Here is a 22,821-nt window from a genome sequence, read left to right on the forward strand (position 1 = left end):
TAGCTTATCGTCACATGGTCTAGATTTGCAAATTTTTTCAAAATAGACATATATATTTACAATTTTTTATTTAAAAAATATAAAAATAAAAAAGTTCACAAAAGTAAGGTGAAGAAAACGGCAAGTTCTAGAGCCCACTAGATCGTAACCAGACCCAAGCCAGCGGTACCATCCATCGGGTAGAGATCCCAGTCCCAGAATTTCGCCCGGTGTAGCAAACAAACGGCCCATGGGCCTAGTAACAAAAATAGGCCGTCCCGGAGGCCCAACTCGTCTGGGCCTGCGCGGCCGTCTTTTTTTCGCCGCGGCTCGCGAGCCCCGTCAAGTCCAGTGAACCCGACACCGCGCAGACCAAGACGGGCAAGCCCACCCCACCATGGCGCTGCTCGCCGCCGCCGCGCGCCGCCTCCCTCGCCACCACCTCCTCCTCCAAACCCGCTGCCTCACCACCACCTCCTCACCTTCCCCTCCCCCTCCAGACCCCGACCCCCGCACCGCGCCGTCCCTCGTCCGCACTCCCCCAGACGAGCAGTTCGCAGCGTGGGTCACGCGCCTTCGCCCGGGCTTCACCGCCTCCGACCTGGCCGCCGCCATCTCCTCCGAACCCGACCCCGACCTCGCTCTCGCGCTCTTCCGCTGGGCCGCGCTCCGCCCGGGGTTCCGCCACGCGCCCGAGTCCTACCTCGCCGCACTCGTCGCCGCCTCCTCGGGCCGCCGCCCCGCGGCCGCCGAGGCACTCGTCCACGACGTCCTCGCGGGGGCCTGCGCGCCCGACCTCCGCCTCTTCAACGCCTGTCTCCGCTTCTGCTGCGCGCGCCGCAGCCTCTTCCCGCTCGCCTTCGACATGTTCAACAAGATGCGCGCCCTGCCCACCTCCGCCGGCTGCCGCCCGGACGTAGAGAACTACACGCTCCTCCTCACCGCCGTCGTCCGCCGCGTGCGCCGCCCGCCGGCTTCCATGGTTTACCTCCACGCCGTCCGTTCCCTCTCCCGCCAGATGAAGGCCTCCGGCGTGGTCCCGGACACCTTCCTGCTTAACCTCATCATCAAGGCGTACGCACGATGCCTTGAGATAGACGATGCCCTCAAGGTGTTCCGTGAAATGCCGCTGTACGGCTGTGAGCCGAATGAGTTCACCTACGGCTACATTGTTAAGGCCATGTTCCAGAAGGGTTGGACAGACAAGGGGATGGCGTATTTTGGGGAGACGAGGGACAAGGGATTTGTGCCAAGTGGTGGTGTGTACATGATCGCCGTGTCGGCGCTGGCGTTAGAGTGGAGGTTCGAGGAATCAAGACGGGTACTGTTGGATATGTTGGATAGCCAGAGGAAGCCGGATATGATCACCTACAGAACACTGCTGGAGGAGATGTGTCGGGCTGGACGGACAGAGGAGGCATTTGAGGTGCTGGAGGAGCTGAAAGGGAGAAAGCGAGGGCCATTGGACCAGAGGATGTATTCAGAATTGCTCGATGGGCTGCACTGGATTTCACAGCCTCATCGGGACAGTCATCCTGTCCATGACAAGGGTTCTGATGATTGAAATGATCAATATATTGACCCGCTATTATGTGGCGATCATGGTCATTCAGAATCAAATGAACGACCAGTTCTGGTTGAGAAGACTGGCTACCTCTGCTTGAAGGATTCACAGTGAATTGATGCAGAAGAGTTACTCCATCTCACATAAGTTCTAGCATGATTGATGCAACCCAAGGTGTAGGGAAGATCTGCAGAATGCCTTATGGGATATGTGGAATCAAAATTCTTGCTTTGTTGGCATGCCCTTGGCGACTACTGTCGGGATGGTAGCTGATAAATCCTGAACTGGGATAAATCCTGTCAATGACAAATTCTGAAATAAATCCTGCACGACCATTCGGAAAAGTTGTTCTAGGTATCACATATGACATGAATAGCTACACAAGAATTGCAGTGTGTTACTTTTGTATTGATTTAGCTCATAAAGTCTAAAACTGATAAATGATACTACGTATTTATACCTGCTATCTGTACTTCTCTAGTTTCTGTACTGGTGTTCAAAATACAGATCTTGTATCCTGTATGATTGATATAAGTTGGTACATTCTTGCATAATTGAGATGCTTATCTGTGTGTCCAGCCCATTTACTTGTATCGAAATAGTGAGGATACAACACAAATGGAATTTCTCCTTACATATCAAGATTTGAGTGCTTAGATTCAATCTGAGGTATTTTTAGACCTCCTGGACCTTGTGTTTATCTAGAATAAAAACAAGATGACTGGCAGAATGCTCGTGGTTGAAGACTTGAAGTGCGAGAGTAGCAAACTGTCGTTTATCCAAATCAACAGAAGCAGCAGGTAAGTTGAATTAAACCTGACCCTTGTTACCTTGTGCTATCTACTCCAACCCAATGGTTTGGACCATGAATTTATCTACGGCCGAATACAACCGCAGTAACTTCGGGGCGTCTTCCCTGGTCGCAGATACATGTAGAGTGCACAAATAGCAAATATCACATGCATGGAGTCCTCAACTCACATTCATGTCGAGGGCGCCTTGCCTTGTGCAAATAGCATCTTTTCACACCAACTAGTTTCTAGTGCACAATAGCCATTCTTATAGTGCTAATGCTCCCTTCCATCACAAATACATGTGGTTCTGGACATTGATACAGTCTTTAAAACATAAGGTTGACCAATTGTTTTTATTGTGATATACCTATAAAACCCAATAACAATTGTAATATTCTGAAAAGTACGTTTTGAAACATATATATATATAGTTTTCGTATTTTTTATTTAAATATCTTAAAAGACATTGACTATTAAAGTTTCGAAGGTTTAACCCCATATATGTCCGAAGCACCATGCATTTCTGATGTGAAGGAATAATGCTCGAGCCCCTGATAGAACAACTCCTTGAACCTGGACAGTGTCTGTGGCTCCATTGAAACGGTGATGTTTAGTCGGCCATCGCCGTCTGGGCTGGGGACGAGGTACACGAGGTTGCCGAGCTTGAGGATCGCCCGACCGATGAACGCTGGCCGGCCCCAGCCGAAGTCCACCTCGGAGAAGGACAGCCCCATCCAGCTTACGACCCACAGGTCAGTCTCCGGGATGGCCCACTGCCCCAGGTGCAGCCCCGCCGCGTCGCTCATGGCTTGTTCCAGGTAGTTCACCAGTGACCGTATGTACTGGTCGCTCAATCGGGCAGTGGCGACGGAGACCTTGTCCGCGACGGTGTCGAGTGGGCCGGAGACGATGTCGTTCACCTTGGCCACCGCCGACGTGCGGATGGTGGCGTTCCCGAGGTAGCCGTCCGGGAGCGGCGGGTCGATGCGGGAGCGCACGTCAGCTGTCGTGTAGACCCGAGTGTCCTCCGTTCCCCTGAGGCCCCGCGCCTCGCACGCGCACCGCCACACATGAGCGACCACGGCGTTGAACCTGGAGACCTTCTTGCCTTGGGCGCCGGCGCCGGCGCCGGCGGCACCTTTGAGCGCGTCAACCTGGTTTTTGGAAATGGGGAGGATGGCAGTGTCGAACGGGACCTTCGGGTTTGACGGAACACAGCCACGCGCGGGGTATAATTCGGCGTGGTCAAAGCGCACGTCGGGAGGGGAGCGCGCGCGTAGCAGCGTGCGGTCGAGGTACGGGCGCGACATCGCGGCCTCGCCGGCGCCCCTCGCGATGGCGGCCCACGTCCTCAAAAAGTTGCCAAACGCGCGGCCGTCCGACACCATGTGGTGGATGGCCGTGCCGAGGCACACCCCACCGCACTTAAAGAACGTCACCTGCACCGGTGCACACGTCAGAATTACAAGCGACGATCATATCCTCGAAGCTAGAGCTGGAACATGGCCAAGATGCCGGCGTGGTCCTCGGTCGAGGGGACAAACATCCGCCGCAGGTCATCCGACGGGGCGGAGTGTCCCATGTCGTCGAGGGTGGCGTCTGCGCGGGCGGTGACGAAGAGCACCCCGTCGCCGCCCGCCGGTGCAGTTGATCTCCGTGCAGTCAGCGCTATCCGATGCGAGCCGGCCGGCGAGGGGGTAGAAGGGGACGAGCGCCTTGGACAAGGTGGCCTTCAGGATGTCCGGCGAGAAGAAGGCCGGGCCAGGGCCGGGCCGGTAGAAGAAAACCATGGGCGTGTGGGTCCTGACCACCACGAGGTCCAAGATGGAGAGCCACAGCCCGTGCCTGGGCGTCTCCTCGCCGGGCGTCACCATGCAGGACTCGAGTATCTCCACTGCCATTTCTTTCTGAGGGCGAAGCTGCGAGTGGTCGATGTTGGGCAGAGAAGCTATCCTTGCGAATAGCACGTGTAGTCTGTCTAGTTGATGATAATTTGTCTTGGATTATCTGTCTGGTTAGTCTGTCACCACATGTGAATTTAGTTAGTCTGTCAATATCAAAGAGGAAATGTAACTGTGCATGTCTTTACGCACACATAACTAATCTCAAACTTCTATAATTATCCCATGATATTTATCTATTTATTGATTTTTTATTTATTTTATATTTTTTACCTAATTTTTAGCACGAAGTTTAACACAAATAAACAATTTCGATGGCTCTATCTGCGCAAGATCTTGGGAAATTCCCCCCTACGGCCCTACCCATCAGAGAGGCGTCGCTGGGCAAAGGAGGCGCTTGGTGGAAGAATGTTCACTGCACGGCAAAATTGGAATTAGCCACTTCAATTCAAAGTATGATATTTAGGAAAACTAGCTGGATAACCAGAGCACTTTTTTATTTGTCAAACGTACCTGTATTAAGAGGTAAGGAAAACGTACAAAGACATACAGGCACCTACTAGAAGGATACATAAGTAACAGCTGTCCCAACCAATTCGCATAGATGTTCTTAGAAAAAAAAGGAAAACTACAAATAGCCCTATGGAGAACACTGTGCATACCAAAATTGTCGCATTCCACCAAACTCCACCACCAAAAACGACGCCAGAGCGGGAGGAAGATGGTCGACACTTCGTACAGATCCGGAAGAGCACCATCACATCATGGCTTTGATAGGAGTCACAGAAGTCTCCCATCCTAAGAACGCGAAAAAAACACCTCTTGTCATCCATCGGCCGGGGACACGCCCCATGTCTTCGAGGCCTTGGACCTAGCTATGTTGCCGAAAAGCAACGTAGGAGGAGAGCATGTCCATCCGCAACATTGCCATAACACACATAGTCGTCCTTCTGACCACGAAACACTAAGTCGTCGCCTCCACCTCACCTGGCCAAGACGTCGGGCAGAGCAGAACTCATATACAAGGGCCAAGCAAATCCGAAGGCGAAACTCCAAATCTGCCTAGCACCGACCTCATAAGCCCTTTGATGGCACCAGAGCAAACACCGCTAAGATGGAGAAAGGGACATAGTACTTTATTTCTAGCGCGGCTAGGACACCTAACCTTAGATACCCTAGGATCTAATCTCCGCCACCGGAATAAGGGGGATGGCCACCTTGCCGGCTGGAGCACTCGTGCTCCACTCGCCCAGCCCCCCCCCCCTTCTCCGGTGCCAGAGAGGACGTCGGAGGCAGGGGCTGGTACATGGGCGACGAAATCCTAGGTTGCCCTTGATTCACCTCTTCGTCTTCTGCGATAGTTTCTTATTTTTTTGGTAAAGAGAGCTTTATTAATTAGGTACAAGACAGTTACAGTCGTTCTCAATAAGTTGGGCAATACAATTTGGATGTGCATGAACTTCATTCTTTTTCCAAATCATTAATCCTTTTTTTTTACAAAATAGTATTCAATCCTATAATTTTCTTTTTGATATCATTGTTCTCAAGATGAACAAATATTTGGTCTAAAAAATAGATGAACAAATATTTACATCCAATGTGGTCTTGCGTCCACATCCATAGCATTTATTCCCTTTGTTCAAGAATACAATGTGTATTTTATTTAAAAAACCAAACTTTATATATTTTGATCAATAATTAGTTAAATTATAAATATATTTAGTATATAAAAATATATAATTTAATTTATATTTCAAAATAATTTCACACTATATTAATTTTGTAAATACAAATTATATATTTATAAAAAACAATAATTAAAATCTAATTTTAAAGGCCGTGTCAAAATAAAATACACCTCGTATCGCAGGGGTACGTCAGACATATTGCTACCCACCCACTAATGGATGAGCTGTCACGAACACTGGCTGCTGCACGGCTGTGCCGCGCCATTGGTTGACCGTTGACTGACCATCTTGCGCGCGAGTGCGCGACACGTCTGGTAGTGGTACTGCGTCGGCTGTACCATCCCTCCTCCCCCACATCTGTTTTTATAGAAAGATATTTTTTTATATATGTTACGTGTTTTTTTTCTTTCTACCTATAGTTGAATAAAGAAAAAATGGTATAGATTAAAATTTGTAAAGATATTTCAGTAAAGGGTCATAGAATTTCATTCCACTTCCGCTCGAAGAGAAGAAAAAACCGATCCCCCTTCCCCGTCCGGACCCTAGAAGAATCCCATTTCCCAGAGCAAGCGGAGCAGCGCGCGAGAGGGTCGGAGGCGGTGACACCGTCAATCAGCACCCCGCAGGAGGAGGAGGACGACGACGGCGACGAGATGGGCCTGTGCTCGTGCTGCTGCCGGTGCCTGGAGCTCCTGTGCTCCGTCCTCCTCCCGCCCCTCGGCGTCTGCCTCCGCCACGGCTGCTGCTCCGTCAGACCCGCTCCCTCCCCGCGCCTTTTCCCTCGCTCGATTTATCTCTCACCGTTGGTTTGTTTCGCTCTTGGAGCAGATGGAGTTCTGGATCAGCGTGCTGCTCACCATCCTCGGCTACCTCCCCGGCGTCCTCTATGCCGTCTACGTCATCTGCTCCGTCGACCCCCACCGCCACGACGACGACGACTATGTCTACGTCGCCTGACCGACGGACGGATCGCGGTGGCCCGTGCCTCTACCCTCCGCCGCGTGGATTGCTGTCTATCCGTATGATGTTAATTAGTAGAACGAACGGATCCTGTTCATGTCCCCTGTAAACTCGTGTGTTCAGCCTTAATCTGACAATCTGATCAAATTAACTTGATGGACTTGTGGGGTGGAGGTGTGACGATACCACTCACCTACCAGATTTGAATTCTGACGCTCAAGATTTATTCATATATAAGTGTTTTCAACGATATTATTTATAGACGGATGATATAGATGTATTTTCAGTGATGAGTGCGTGTGTGCTTATCATCTTATAATAAAAGAACTTGATGGGAATTTGGTGCTATGGGTTTAATACTTTAATATATGTAGATAGTTGGGGTTAATTCGGTACCTAGTTCACTTTGTGCTTGCGAATTGGCTCCTTCGAACTTGAAAATGGTTTGAATCTTGATTAGTTCGCCTCGTTGAAGGCTGAGATCGATTTGAGATAGCTTAGTTCAATGAATCATCAGTTCATCACGGATCCTCGCCTATAGTGAGGAGTGAGGACCATATTAGTGGAAGCTATCAGACTTGCTTTAGCGATCCCATTCCCAGGTACCAAACCAAATAGCCATGGAAAATTGGAAACTGGGCAGGAGTCAAGGCAGTGGAGTTCATGTAGGACATGTCTTTCAGGAACAAGCCCCGATCCATTTCATATAGCTAGAGATCAGAGCTTCTGTTAGCTAATATCTAAGGGTGTAAATTAGAGTATTATAGCTGTTCTTAGGAGCTCATTGGAGCACAAAACAACTGTTCTCAAAGAGAGTGCTAACACTAAAGACTGCGATGACTTCGTTAATTTTTAAACTCTGTATCTTTGGTTTATTAAAGATTGAATGAGACAATGAGTACGTGTATTTAATGCTATGAATGCGTCTACACGTTGTGTTGGTGTTCGTAAAAAATTGCTATCAAGTTGGTCCTGCTCTTTTTTAAACGAGAGTACAAGATTGGATTGCAACAACAAGATGGGCCGGGGCTCTATCAGCCTTCTCGAGCACCAAATGCGTTTTCCCAGCCCACCCGTCCGAGTTTTTTATTTTTATATTTCCTAACATTAATATTTAAATAAATAGATCAATGGTAAAAAGATATATAAAAATAGCCGTCTAACGTGTTTTTATGGGGTGGTTAGGCACTTAACATTCTTTGAGAGGGTAGTAAACGTGGCTGCGCCTTACCGCCCCGTCTGGTAAGCCAGTGTGAACAGTACCCGGACAGAAGTACTATTCATAGCTATATTTTACTTTTCTATTTTTTTTTACAAAACAATGGTATTCTATTTCTCTAAAATTCTATAACTTTTTTTATTTATTTCATAATCTATGTGCAACCTATTTTAATTAGATTCACTAAAAACTTGGGTAAAATTTAAGCTAAAATTCTCAAAAATGCTACTTTTATAAATTTTAACAATTGTTAGGACCTCAAATCAATTTCCAAAAATCTTGAAAAATTCACTAATATTCTTCTTATTTGATAGACTAATTTTTAAAATTATTTTCAGCCTAGTTTATATGGTGAAAAAGTGAGTTCATTTGTAACACTCTATTTATATACATTTTTATCATTTTATGTGATATTCTTCTTTTTATTCAATTTGAATTCAAACATATACACCTTTTGATTGTGTCAGAAGTATTGTTCATAACTCTATTTTCTCCTCCCATCTTCTCTATACAAAATAGAGAACTTCTGTTGCTCCAAATATCTGATAAAATTCACTAATATTCTTCTTATGTGATGAACTAATTTCTAAAATTATTTTAAAATTTATGAATTTGGCTATTATGTTCTTCACCGACTAGTTGTGTCACAGAGCAGCTGGCCACAGTTACTCCGGACTCAGCTTTAAGCATTAAATAAAAACACCTTACTGCCAGCAGAGCATCTCTGTCATGATTCACACTTCACACACGAAGTGACCACACAGTACAAGTTTAGGCATAAAATAACAACACTCTGTCGTGCATCGGGCTTTAGACACGAATTGTCTACATGACTCAGCTTTAACCATAAAATGACAACAATTTTATCCTCACTCAGGCTTTAGATACGAAAGTGACCACACGACAGAGCATTAATCATAAATTAAATATCAACACCTCTATCCTGACTAAGACTTCACATACGAAATGATCACAAGACAAAGCTTTAGGCATGAAATGACAATTTAAGAGTTCATTTGTTGGAAAGCGGTAGTTATTTAATGCATGAGTTGTAAACGGTTTTAATATAGCTATCAGTGGGTGGTAAGACGCTGCTATTGTATCATAGGTGCTTACCGTTCTTTAAAAAGCGGTAAGGACATAACCGTCTCTTGAGAGGACGGTAAACGTTAAACGTCTATTTTTTTCAGAAGTTCTTCATAGATCTATTAATTTAAATATTAATATAAAAAAATATAAACATAAAAAACTCTACCTGTCCGGCACTACACGACCAACCAGGAGCCCAACCGATGGCGCGTTTCAGGATTCAGCCCACAGGTGACACCAGCCAAAGATGGCTTGTGAACCGATCAAGAGAAATGAAGGCTTTGTGACACCGTTCTTCCCCATCGGCTTCGAATTATGCACGGCTGACATCAAAGCCGAACCAGATATATGACGAACGTCACCGGAGCTAAACATCCCCTGTCCATATCTCTCACCCCTCGTGCCATGGATTTAGAGCGTGATGCTTGATCGGAGGTAGTCCAAACTAGCAGATAAGGTACCGAGCGCTTCCATGGCCAGGCTCCAACTTAAACGGCTCACATCCTCAACCTAGACAAAGAACAGAGGAAGAACCTGCAACCTCAGCCATCAAACCCTCCTTCCAATCGATCCCTACTACGAGTCGACGACTACCAGACAAGTGAAGTAAATTATGTAAGACCTACAAGAGAAAGACTTCCACAAGATTTTCATCCGTAGTATATAATTTGGATCTAACGGCTCATGCGCGTCCGCATATGGGTCTACGTATGAGGTTCAATCCCATATAATTTGCTTTCCAAGATAATAGCGCAGTGAAGTATGACGTGGTTGTGAGATCACCGCTGTTTATGAGATAATCTAACGTGGATTATACACTCCCTCCGGCCACAAACAAAATACATGACGTTTTGAACATCTTTAACTGTAATTTTTTAGAAAATTTGATCATCTTTAACTTTTATAATATTTTGTTTGAAAATATAAAAATTATATGTGAATTTATATTATAAAATACTTTTATAATCTGCAAAACTTATTGTATTTTATAAAAATATTTTGATTAAAAAGTAGCGGCCAAAGTCACATGTCAAAAACCGTTCTTTATCCAAACCTTTAAGTATTTGAGTATATTCTATGGAGAAGTTGCAAAATTTGCAAGTTGCCAAACAGTGATCAGTGTGATCACCACCCCCCTACGCAACTCTCCTAAATTCGGTCGCCCTCATAGCTCGGTAGCTAGCCTTCCTCCGAGGCGACAAGGCAGGCCACCCCTACCGCCCTATGGCAGAGCCTCCAATTGACCTACCCTACGCATGCACGCTACACGATTTCTTCTTACCTCTACTGGTGTACTAGTAGAGTAGTGGTGGTAAGCTTTATGTAACAGTAGGATAACTAGGTGGCTAGGTTTTGTGCCCTGAGCAATCATGCAAACTCTATTGGTCAATCGTTACTCCCTCCATTTATAAATATATATATATTTTTTAAAAGTTTCGACCAAAGTTTGAAAATTTTGATGAGTAAAAGTTTCCAAAATATTTAGTTTAAAAATCTTAAATCATAAGAATTTTCTTTTTTATTAACATTAAGAAAAAAGAATATAACTAAAATGGTGTAGATTTATCTTTAAAAATATTTTGATATCAAAAATTATATGGATTTAATAAATATTATAGTAGAATATAGTAGTAAAAACTATATATTAAAAACCGTGTCTTATTTAAATTGATATATACTTACGATCAGAGAGGTAGGTTGATACAATATTTTAATACAGGAATACACTAGATATAATTGGTGGGAAAGAGTCGAAATACATCAAAATGTTATGTACTACTAGCTAGGCAGTGCGCATCATGATGCAAAGACCGGAATGACTTTTCCTTTTGTCTAAAAAAATCTTAATTAGAAATGTTTCCAAAAGGCGATCATAAAAACGAGTATAGAAGGCTCCGTAAATAGGAAGCAGTTTTGTATGCCTCCGTATCCTGTTTGGAACTCTAAATATTTGCAAGAAACGAAGCGATTACTGCATGAAATGGTGGGGGGGGGGGGGGGGGAATCCAGTACTGGATACTTCAGTTCGTGATACTTCGATCTTATTGCGTGATGTACCCTTCCTCAACTTTTTATCCATACTGTACAGCGATTATCTGGTCGTAGCAATGTTTTTGGTTTCTTCTTTTCGTGCATAAACCTAAAAAAAAAAATCCCCTAAAGGAGTTAAGTTATTTGTCACCCTTGCAGTCTTTTTCAAGAATGTGATTGCATTCACCAACTTTCCGATCGATTTGCACCATCATCACCTACTCAAAACTTTCATTGATTTTACAATGATATATCGCAGGCGCATACTTTTGTAACACATGATAGCAGGTCGTGCAGCACAAAATGGCCATACCCTGCAAGAGATCACGGAAATTCGAGCGCAAACATTCACACATGGCAGCACCTTTTCTTTAAGAAAAAGATCGATGCCAAACAAACAAAGATGTTTGAACCGTTCTTGTCTAGAGAAAAAACTTCACTTATCAGGTAAATAAAGACTCCAACTCACATTAGGCCAACTCCAGCAGCTTTCATATCCACCCCGCAAAACACTGTGCTGATTGGATTTGCTGAACGGGTGACCGCATCGCTCCTTCAGCAGAGTTTGTTTCTGGTATCACAGTGAAGGTGTGTCACTGGAGCACAGGAAGAACCGCAAATTTGCTGATCGAATAGAGCTCCCGTTTTACTGTTTATAGTGTATAATTGTGGATCTAAAGAGATGGTGAGAGTAATAGAAGGTAGTAAATAGGATAGCTGCAGGAGATAAAAAATAAAGAATACTATAATAGTGTTAAAGGATGTTATAATAATATTATAGGTGATGGATTTTTAAGTTCCTGCTGAAGATGATTTTAGCTTGAGCCAAATCCCATATTTTACTAGTTTTGGCAGATCACACGTCGCATTGCTCATCAAAATAAGGTCAAATCCACAAAAGTGTGTGGATATCGTTGACACGGAAAGAGAAGGCGCGGCACAACATTCACAAAAATATATACCTCTTTCTTTTCCAAAAGAGAGGTGAAATTAGGAGTGGCAGCAGCACTGAATTGACTGGCTGGAAAGTGAGAAAAATACCCAACGCCAAGAAACAAGAACACGACGATGCACGCAAAGCTTTCAGCAAAAGCTATGAACAGTTTCCGGTGAATTCCTTGCGAGTGACAAAAGTTGGCGACTGCTGCATGCTGCATCAGCAGCTGGTGATGCTTTGGAGGAGCCAGCCCTGTGTGCTGTGCTAGGTTGCCAAGGCAGGGCGTTCTTTTTGTCTCTGGCAGGAGCGGCAGCCCTGCACTTGTGCACCCAAAAAAGAGGGGAAACAAAGGCAGGCCTAGTACGCCCCGGTTGCAGAGATTGGCGCGCACTATGTGTGTCCCTCTGCATTTTTCTTCTAGTTTTATTCTTTTGAATATAAGGGAGGAAACTTTTCGTCTAAAAAAGATTGTTTATTTTTTTTATTCCCGTGGAACGGGAAATGCTTCAAGAAGTTCCGGCTGGATTTTTCTCAAATTTCTGCTCGTTCACTAGCCTACGATACTGCCAACAAGCTTGGTTGTGACGTGTGAACGGTATGGTGCGGAAATAGTAGTTTCGTGGAGAAGGTTATGTCACTTCTGTTTGCATGGCCAATGGCTCTACGGAGAAGGTTTTTTTAGAAAATATATTATTCGGTTTTTATTGAAAGTCAATAAAAGATCACTGACAGATAATCAGAACCAAAATAAAGAGGGAAAAGTCACACTGAGAACTTTAGCTTACAAAAGCACAAAGCTTTGATCGATGCCTAACTATAAAACATTAGATTACCTCTAAACTAACCAGCAGGTAACCACACGATCAGCATGTAGCCAGGAAGTCTAAAGTTCTATTACATCAGATACAGATATTGAGCTCACATTTAAAGATATGATCCAATGCACCATTTTTGATGGTATAGCCTCTATGATCACCTTTTCATCAATTTTGAGGAAAACCTTCCACTTTTATAACTAGAAATTCCAGGAAATATAATGTCAATCAGTGAAGCAGCGAAATTCCTTTCTATCGCTATTTTATTGTGCGTCCTCTAAATAGTCCATTTTAAACCTGCGAACGTAAATAAGACCAAATTGTGCGATTGTTTAAAGACCAAATTAAGTCAATTATGAAGTAGATCATCCATAGATTTGGTTTGTTCCATCTAACCAAAACATTCAGCCAAACATCACCATACAAAATGGGCTATGTGATACCTAAACAAACTATAATTAGTAGTTTCTAAGTTACCATAGAGTCCATATTTTTTACGCCCTTTATAGCCTCTCTTTTTTAAAGTAGCTATTGATTGTAGTTTGTTGTTGCCTCGTACAGAAGGTTGGGTCTGTACTCTGTACTTTTAAGTCAAGAACATGCATGGGATTGACCTGCTACTAGTGGCCCTCTGTTATCCATGGCAGAAGAGAAGACTAGCACATGGAACGAACAACGATACCCATTGAAATCCAGTAGTGTGGCAATCGGTTTAACTTTTCTCGCTGAAAGCCATGATCAATCCGAATGTGATTACATGACCATTAATTGATCCGAAAGCGATTTTAACATATAGGACATGTTTGACAGGCTTTAGATCTCAGCTTGGTATGATTAAGTTTGTACAATAAATTAAAATGGTTAAGTCTTTATTTTTTAGTTAGATGTCTCATCTAAACACTTATGGCGTCATTCAGCACTGTAAATTCTTAAATCTAACAATATCTAATTTTAAAACTTATTAAAGCTAAAACTCTGCTGAACAAACTATAATATATATTTTTAACCATGGAGGGATCTTAAGATAGTGGTGGTAAAGAATCGAAGGCTGTACACCGAATACTAGGCGTTAGTCAAAGGTGGTGTCGCCACGACAGAGATTCCATTTGTACACACCCTTTTATCGGCTACTTTCTGCCAATGCCTAATTCAAATTCGGATAAAGTGATTCTACAGAGAAACTGATTTTGTATAAGAAGTGAATCAGTGTAAATTGATTTTGACAGCTCCTCAGATTCTAATTTACTTTAGAAAATCAATCTTACAAATTTCATTCTATAAATAAAAGTTAAAAACTGATATATTCGAATCGAAAAACTGCTTACACACCGTCGACCCCATCGACGCCAGAGCTAGCGCGCCGAGCGAAAAGTTCACCGCGCCGAGCGCCTGAGACTGAGAGCTGCCTTTCACTTTCCACTGCTCGACCGATCGCGACGTAAGAGATCACGCGCCCAGCGTCAGCTTCTGCCGCGCCAAGATTCGCGCGGGGGCATGTGGGAAAGGGAGACGACGGAATAGTTTGGCTCTGCAGGTGCACGCTGCGTGCATTGCATGCGCCGGCGGCAGGCTTTGTGAATTGTGAGCTGCCAGCCCAGCCGAAGCGGTGCGCGTCCGATCTGAGACCTGAACCGCTGGGTGTCGTGCAGCCAGTACGTGGCGCGTGGCAGCGTGAGCCGGCCTCAAAAGCGCTGCTGCGCCGGGGCAACGGCACCACCAGCGCTTGTCCTTGCCGAGCCAGGAGCCCATGGAAATAACCCTAAAAGACGTATCTAATGTATTTATAATTAAATCTAATTTATAGTATAACACATGTTAAAAATTATAATAAAACTTACAGTAAAAACAAAGAAAATCATATATGAAAAATTAAAAAAATAAAAATTATCACGTTATTAGATTTCCACTATAAATGTATTAGACAAACCTTATAGGATTATTTAACAGAGCCCGACGCTCTTGCCGGGAAGCAAAATCCTATAAGACTATGTCTAGAAAAAATTTTATGAGACTTTATTCATATTATATATCTCGTGATCTATTGATTAGGTTGAAAAATAGAAAAAAGAATGGATACATATCGCTATATAAGATATGGTCTTCTTTAGGACAGAATTTTATAGAATTTGATTTCCTTACCGGGTGCCCGCGTATGATTCCGTTGCGAGAATTGGTCGGGAGATAGTGCTGGCGTGCAAAGTAGGAACCGGGGTGTCATATGCGTGACGTACTAACACGGCAGTCGAATTTCTTCCTCTTGTTGAGATTAGTTAGGCCGAACTGTAACGTTGAACCTCGGAAGAGCTTTGAAACATACATTTCCCGGGAAACTCATGCGTTCCAAAATTCACCTTACTTGCATATTTTGCTTTCTCGCAACCTTAGGAGAACAAAAAGAAACTGCACGAGACAAGAGAAAAACTTAGAGAGATCAAATCCTATATTTACTCTATATTTATCTTATTAAGTTGGAATTTCCTTTCTTTGTTAGTAGACAATAAAATCATTGACAGTGAGATACTTGTGCTGATTTTGTCAGTCTCTAAACAGCATATTTCTGATCTTCAACAGATATTGTGGGGTGCGTCCGTGTTGTCATACAAGTATGTGCGTGTTGCAGAAAAGCTTGGAGGTGTTACGGTGTAAGTATGTGCATGTTGCAGAAAAGCTTGGAGACTAGACCACTCTAGTCAACACAGGGCGGATATATACAGATAGGTCATGCTCCGTACTCTGGCCTGTAGAGTGGGTCAGCCCTGATGTCCATCCATCACATCGACAAAGGGACGGGAGACAAAGGAACTCTGCAACCGTCTCGGTGGTCCAAATGCTCATCCATGTTTGACTGTTTAACGGCCTAGGCGAGGACCATGTCTCCACATCCTCAGCTGGTACCCGAGCTCTCCCAGAGGCAATCATTCGTCAGGCCCTAATCATGGATCATTGCAAGAGATCAGGCGATCATGATAGATCACGAGCGATTTAGCTCCCATTGGTGCTGTGGTCCAGCAACGCCAACGGATTCTTCGAGCTGATTAATTAGTCTAGAGATTACCCAACGATAATGTAGTGCTAGCTTGTTAATTATTTGTTACTTCCCTGTTGATTAGCCACTGGCAGTAGTTGCTAAAGGCTACGAAACACATGGGTGGCGACTGGCGAGGACAAGACAGAGTTTGAGCAAATATTGGAATTATTAGGTCAGCTTATATAATAAATCTTAAAGACCTATAATGTGGAGAGATGATTTAAGGTTGAGATCTACTTTTTATTAATAACATATTACTAATAGAGGTAAGGTAAGGGTTTTCTCCTTATATATACACAAAGATCTCTACCTCATTAGTTACACGTTCAATATAAACTGCTAATTAAAAACTAATTTTTAAAATAGTAACGTTCTCATTATGTGAGTCTATATAAGAATTAGGTTTTTGTTTCTTTCTCTCTCGATTGTGCTATCGGTGTAGTCTATTCTATCCTGGCATCAGCGTGCACCGACGAACGGTAGTGCAGGTCTATGAAACCCTCGCTCTTGAGATTTTGCACTGGAAGAGGAAAAATAAGATTTTTAGAAAGTGTTTCACGTAATTACTCAAGATCTTCACCACGGCTCATCTTCATAGTCGTTTGAACACTGCCTGCTATCATCGTCAACAAACCCGAGCCATCATCAGCAGGAAGGAGGCCGGTTGAAAAAAAGCAGATGTGGTCCTTCTATTCAGTTGATTTTGTTTTGGTTTTTTTTTCCTTTTTGCTGTATATCCTCAGATCTGTTTCTTTTGGTTTAATATCTATTAACCAGTAGTGGCGTGCCCCTTCTGTTCTAAAAAAAAAAGAGTGAGAGAGTTTGAGCCAAGGAATCGTACGTACATGCGTGTTGGTATGGATGGGGACAATTGGCCGTATTTAGATCCTAGCTGCTTGTCGGGACGCAGCAAAAGATCCGAAATTTACAGGGTGATGATCGGTGCTTGTGCGTACGTGGAACAGCAGGTTTGATGCGATTTGTTTTGCCTTTTCTAAATGCAGCGTTTTATATATATCCCCCCGTTAATCATGAGCCAAGCTCATGCCAAATTAGAAGCTGCAACCTGAGGCTCATAATGAAGATCAGAACAATGCTAGACCATTTTACTTTGATTATCACCCTCTGATCATTTTATCTCCCTGAACTTTGTTAGAACATTTTACTTTGATTATCAGCTCTAATTCTCTTCTCTCACAGGGAGTTATGACATCATGCATACATATATACACGAGACCTATGTACAGGAGTACTATGCGTGGATAAAAAATGTATCATGCGGTCTTTCATGTGTGTTTGATTCTCGAACGATATTTTATAGAGTTGTATCATATAAATAGACCGAGGAGAAAAAGATTTATCGAAAGTCATATTTGTTAAAAAAAAGAATTTGGTTTGTTATATCTGTGTGGACTGACTGAGTTGAGTTTCTGTTCGGTTAACTAAATCTAAGATCGTATAAACAAATGTAAGAGTTGAGAATTTTATTAATTACTTGTATAAAGATAATTTTATAATATTAACAAGTGAATTCGCGTCTGCATTATCTGGTTATAATGTAAACCGAGTTTCACTCATAAATCAAAATAATACTGAATATTTGCACCCATCAGAACGAGTGTAACAATAAATACAAACAAACATACTTATTTTTGAGATTCTACGTATGTGCGAGATCGTAATAAGGGAGGAGTAAGGAATCAAGCACGCCTTTAGGCCTGCACCCTCCATGATTACCAGCGATTGCGTGATCCGTAAAAGAGATTCGGCAAGCTCCCCACTACGGAGGGCACACCGCTTTCTACTTCGTTTTCGTTAGTCACGTCTGCCGGTCGATGCGGGACTCGGCCAACATCACGAAAGCGCCAGGTCTCCAGTCCCTGTTCTCAGCTTCCTTTTAAATTGTGGCACGGAATGGTTGGTTATTTTTCAAATTACCACTCTGCAGTTTCAAGCATGCAACAATGTCGTCGAAGGTTTCGTCTGGAACTCTGGATGCAACAATGGGTCACGCGGAAGTCGATTTTTTAAGCGTACCCCGAGTGCGATTCATAAGGAGAGAGAGCACGAGATTTTGGATCATGCAATCTAGTTTACATATTCATATTCATCATCACGCCAACTGAAATCGGGCCCATCCAACCAAGAACTTACAGCTAGTGATAATTGCATTATTGCACCTCCTAAAAATACCATCCTAATTCTATGTTTGGAACGGAGCTTTGGGATCAAATACTTAGAATTTAGTGAAAAGTTTGAGCTAAGGTCATGTTTGTTTTGAATCTAACTTTGTCATGTATAAGTTTAATCACGTTATAGATTTTGAGTGCATGTTTATTTGACTGTCATAACTATAGCAAACAATATTTTGTTAGCTCTCTAACTCGTACGTTATGCACTTAATTTTTTAATAACTTAGCCACGCTTACGAATAAGAATTTGTTAACCACACTTTCATGATAAATTATATCTGACTAATCTTAAACGTGATAAATATAGTTACAATTTAAACATTCTATTTCTCATTTTCCAAACAGGTCAGAAAAAACCTTACTAGGGACAGAAAACACAAATGATTCTGGCAGAATAAAACGTTTTCGTGTTTGGGATGTGGAGGGCAGGAAAGGCGCATTCCTCGCTGCTGCCGCATGCCTGCCTGCGCCGTGCTCTCGTGAGCATGGGGCCACCGCGGTCCCGCCTACTTCTCCACCCAGTCCCAATTCCCAAGCAACACTTGAAGCTCCTTTCCCTCCCCCCTTTCCCTTTGCATGACCAGCCACTGTGCCGGCGGCGGCGGCACAGGGCTGAAATTGGAGTCTGCCACAGCAAGCTACAGTATCAGCCTCCTACAAGGCTACTATCCATCAGGCTATCAGCTAGTGCCGACCCACATGGAGTGCAACAGCTATCTGCTCCGCACTAGATCCTTAGACACGTTTGGTTGTTTGAATTTCTCTTAATAGGTTAGATGCATAGGTATAGTTTTAATAAAAAAAAACGTGTTTGATGGTAGATACGTATAATTTTAGGAAAAAACTTGTTTAGCTCTCTGTATTTATTATTTCTATCTGTATGAGAAGATGTAAATATACGATCTTATTCTAACGCAGGAGATGAAGCTTGATTTGAGCTTCACTTCTCATCTAGCGAATACAGGCTCTGCATCTACTCATATGTCACGTCACAAAATGCAAATTAGTAATTAGGTATGCATAACCATCATCGCATGTATTTGCATGTGATTGTCTATAAAAACTAATTAAACATATCTTAAACACTTTAGAGATGTTTTAGAGCATTTTGAAGAATCTCTACATACCTTGGAGAAGGAAAATAATAGGAGCATGATGAGGAAATACTTAGGAAAAATTCAACAAAAAAAACCCTCGCGGGATCGATATCACGCGCGGTTTGACCATCAGGTGCGCTGCCACGTGGATTTCCTGTGATCTAACTGCCCGAGCTCATCGTCTGACCGCAAGCACACAAAGACATTGGTTAAGTGGATCGATCACTTTCCTTTGCTCTCTTCCTCTCACTTTTCTCTCACTATTCCTCTCTCCACCCGACCCTAGAGAAAGAAAGTGAGCTCTACTCGTCGCGTTCGAAGGCCGGAGGTGGAAACTCCCACAAGCTTCCTGGAGGACTTCCCCAAGGTTTCCCCCTCTTCTCCCTCACCAGAGACCCATTCATCGACCGCAAGCTTCATCACCACTCCGGAAGTCGATCTGCGAATCTGAGTCTCCCCGAAGCATTCCAATATAATAGAAAGCTTCCATAAGCTAAGGTGAGTTATCCCCTACTGTTTTCGTGTTGTTTCCGAGCTCAATTCGACCCTCATGTCGATTATGCCTAAGTTCAACCTAGCCTAGTCCAGTACATGGGGTATTTTTAAGCTTCACTTGGTGAATAATGTACAAATCATTTCAGAAATATTCTATTAGTCCCATAGAGCATTTTGGTACCCTTCGTTATCGAAGGTTTCGTCGGAATTCTTGCTGGTGATCCCGCAAAGGCGTTGCCGGCAAGGTCAGACCAACAGTTGGGACTGAAGAATCCGAGTTGAAAATTTATACAGGAGTCGGATCGTCACTTGGGTCGGTATGACCGTTGGTGGGCGGTCTGACCGTCACCATGCCTATGGTCAAACCGTCAGATGCCAAAATTCTCTATTGCCCACCGTTAGACTGCCATCTACGTACCGGCATGACCGCCAGCCTATTAAGGCTAGGTATACTTATGTTACCTTGTCCGGGGTTTCAAACTTCGAAATCCTAATCACTTAGCGATCTTTTGCAAATATTTTCGAAACACAATGCTCTATTATACTTCAAGCATGCATCATTTGCACATTTTTTTTCATCATTTATTTGTTTATGTAATGCATATTGATTCATTTAGAGGGCGCTGTGCCGACGGTCCAAGCGAGTGAAGATGATGTTAACCTCTCAGAGTTTTGCGAGTGTTGTACGGAAAGTATCAGGAAACCCCAGAGTAGCAAGATAAACATAAGCATATTGCACCTTTCGATTTGAATTGTGGAGTCTAAAATTAATAAATTATGTATTATGTAAGTTTGCATGTTAAATGAGTCGATGTCAGGCTTATATGAGTAGAACCTATGTGACGTATTGTCGTACCTTGGTTATTTGATGATTCATATCCTTGTAACCTTGATAACATTGTTGATGCCTAACTTGAAAATTATTCAAAATACTTAGCAACCATTGTTCATGAGCTTAGAGCTTATTTATTGTTCACGAATATTGAATATGATGTCGATGTTTGGACGAGATGAGATGTGGACGATGTTAGGGGTGTTTTCTGTCCTGAAGGATATTAATTTAATAGTAATGTAAGTCGAATACCTCTGTAGTTATAATCATTTAGGCTTGAACATCGACGGTGTAAGCGGATGGGCTTGTAGAGACACTTATAGTTGCTGCGAAAGTTAAGCAAAGTGGGCTCTACACCGAGCGATGCATAATCCAAGTGGTTAGGGCTTATTAAGAAAGGTTGACATAAGTACCCCTGTATACAGACTCGTGTAGTTATGCAAGCAGTGTGATCCTCGAGTCTTATGGGTAAAGTTGTACCCCTCTGCAGGGTGTAAAAATCATTTGAATTGCCGCGCTCTCGGTTATGAGCATGCTTCTATCCATTTATATTAGTCGTAGAGTTACGAATGTGGAATGGTGGTATGATGGTATATTGGGTAATGTTGATGGCTGGCTATTGATGTATTACTATGGTTCCATTTACATTTATGTGGAGGTTGGTAGTTACAGGTTTGAGAATGGTATGTTGGTTAAGTCTAGATATTCACATATTTTTGTCTAGGTTGTTGGCGCATATGTTTTAATCAACTTTGTGATCCTTTTTCTTGCTAATGTCCCAATGCATATTCCTTGGAGTCGAATTATTTATATGTACTATATGTGGATTAAGTCTTACGAGTACCAAGTCTAAGGGCATATGGCTTCACACATCTTTTATTGTCTTTAGCTTTTGTTTCCGTTGCGTAGTTTTCTCTATTAGCTAGAAGTTGATCATTTTTAGGGGCCGTTTGGTAGAGCTAATTCTGCCCCAAAATCGGCGGGAGCGCTACTAAACGTCCCGCGGCAGAATCAGATAGAATCACTTCCAGATTTTTTACTGCGAGGTGGGAGCCGAAAAATCTAGCTTCCACCGATTCTCGGCTGATTATCCTCAATTTCAACATAATCTTCTCTCAGAAATTACTTCTACCACTAACATATCAAACGATTTCACAAACATAATCGCTTTCACCATAGAATCTACTTCGACCACAGAATCATTTTCAACACAAAATCAGAAGGTTAGAGAGCTCTACTAAACGGCCACTTAGTATTCTCCTAGATATCTTTTGTTGTAAATTGTTAAAGTTGTAAATGCTTAAGAACTTGTGATAAAATTTAATTAGCCGTTTTTATTAAGCTTGGTTGCGATTGTTTATGTTGGAAATATATGTGTTCCGATGTTAGATACAAAACATATTTCAGAACTGTTGGAATGATATTATGTGTAATCGTTGAAGTCGTGATTATGTAAATGATTGACTTGGTGATTAACTAGAATATTATTTAAATGGTTTTCCCACAACATGCAAGTGGGTTTACTTATTATTATCATAAAATCATATTCATACAAGTAATCAATCACAATCTCAACTTTAACATCCGCTCATATAATCTCAAATTCAATCAAATAAACTGAAACTCAATTTAGTCTATATAAAAAAATACAACCAATTAAATATTTTTCAATACATATAACCCTACTTATAGTGTTTTTCCTCTACCTACTTATAATATGCAGATCCTCTTCGAGTAACCAAACATACGCCTAGTGCCAAGTGCTACACGCCGACAGTGGTGCCCGCAGAAGTGGGGCCGGTTGTCAGAGGCACGCCACGCGGCATGGTACAGATATACTAGGCCAGGACCGGGGCCCGGAGCTGGTCTGACTTTGAGCATTGACTACGTCCATGTCCTGAAACGAAATGATGCGTTCGGCATTCCTACCACCGCTCTCTTGTTCTGCGACTGTTTCTGTTTTGGACGAGGCCTTGTGCAAGTACTGCATTCTTGTATGACGACTCTGCTCGCGTGGGTTATATAGACTTTGATTTGTAACAGGTGAAATTAGAAATAGAGTTAAAATTGAATTTTTATTTTCGGGTCAATCATAGTGACGGTATTAAAATATAATAAAAAATGTCCGTAGTCATGCTCCGATGATATGGACAAAATAGCCGAATCTCGTTAAAAACACTAGGTCCCGTATGATCTTATG

General features: G+C 42.9%; 2 protein-coding genes and 1 pseudogene across 2 annotated transcripts; 2 read left to right on the plus strand and 1 right to left on the minus strand.

The window, feature by feature from the left end:
- Window positions 1-321: 321 nt before the first annotated feature.
- LOC133930731 (pentatricopeptide repeat-containing protein At3g25210, mitochondrial-like) lies at window positions 322-2,162 on the plus strand. Its single transcript, XM_062377452.1, has one exon. The coding sequence runs from the start codon at window positions 377-379 to the stop codon at window positions 1,541-1,543; it is 1,167 nt and encodes a 388-aa protein (XP_062233436.1). The 5' UTR covers window positions 322-376; the 3' UTR covers window positions 1,544-2,162.
- Window positions 2,163-2,662: 500 nt separating this feature from the next.
- LOC133930733 (putrescine hydroxycinnamoyltransferase 1-like) lies at window positions 2,663-4,327 on the minus strand (annotated as a pseudogene).
- Window positions 4,328-6,398: 2,071 nt separating this feature from the next.
- On the plus strand, window positions 6,399-7,136 carry LOC133930734 (hydrophobic protein OSR8-like). The gene is made up of 2 exons (XM_062377454.1): window positions 6,399-6,675; window positions 6,755-7,136. Exons 1-2 carry the CDS (start codon window positions 6,580-6,582, stop codon window positions 6,881-6,883), a joined length of 225 nt encoding a protein of 74 aa, XP_062233438.1. The 5' UTR covers window positions 6,399-6,579; the 3' UTR covers window positions 6,884-7,136.
- Window positions 7,137-22,821: the final 15,685 nt, after the last annotated feature.

Source organism: Phragmites australis, chromosome 10, assembly GCF_958298935.1.
Source record: "Phragmites australis chromosome 10, lpPhrAust1.1, whole genome shotgun sequence".
NCBI lineage: Eukaryota > Viridiplantae > Streptophyta > Magnoliopsida > Poales > Poaceae > Phragmites > Phragmites australis.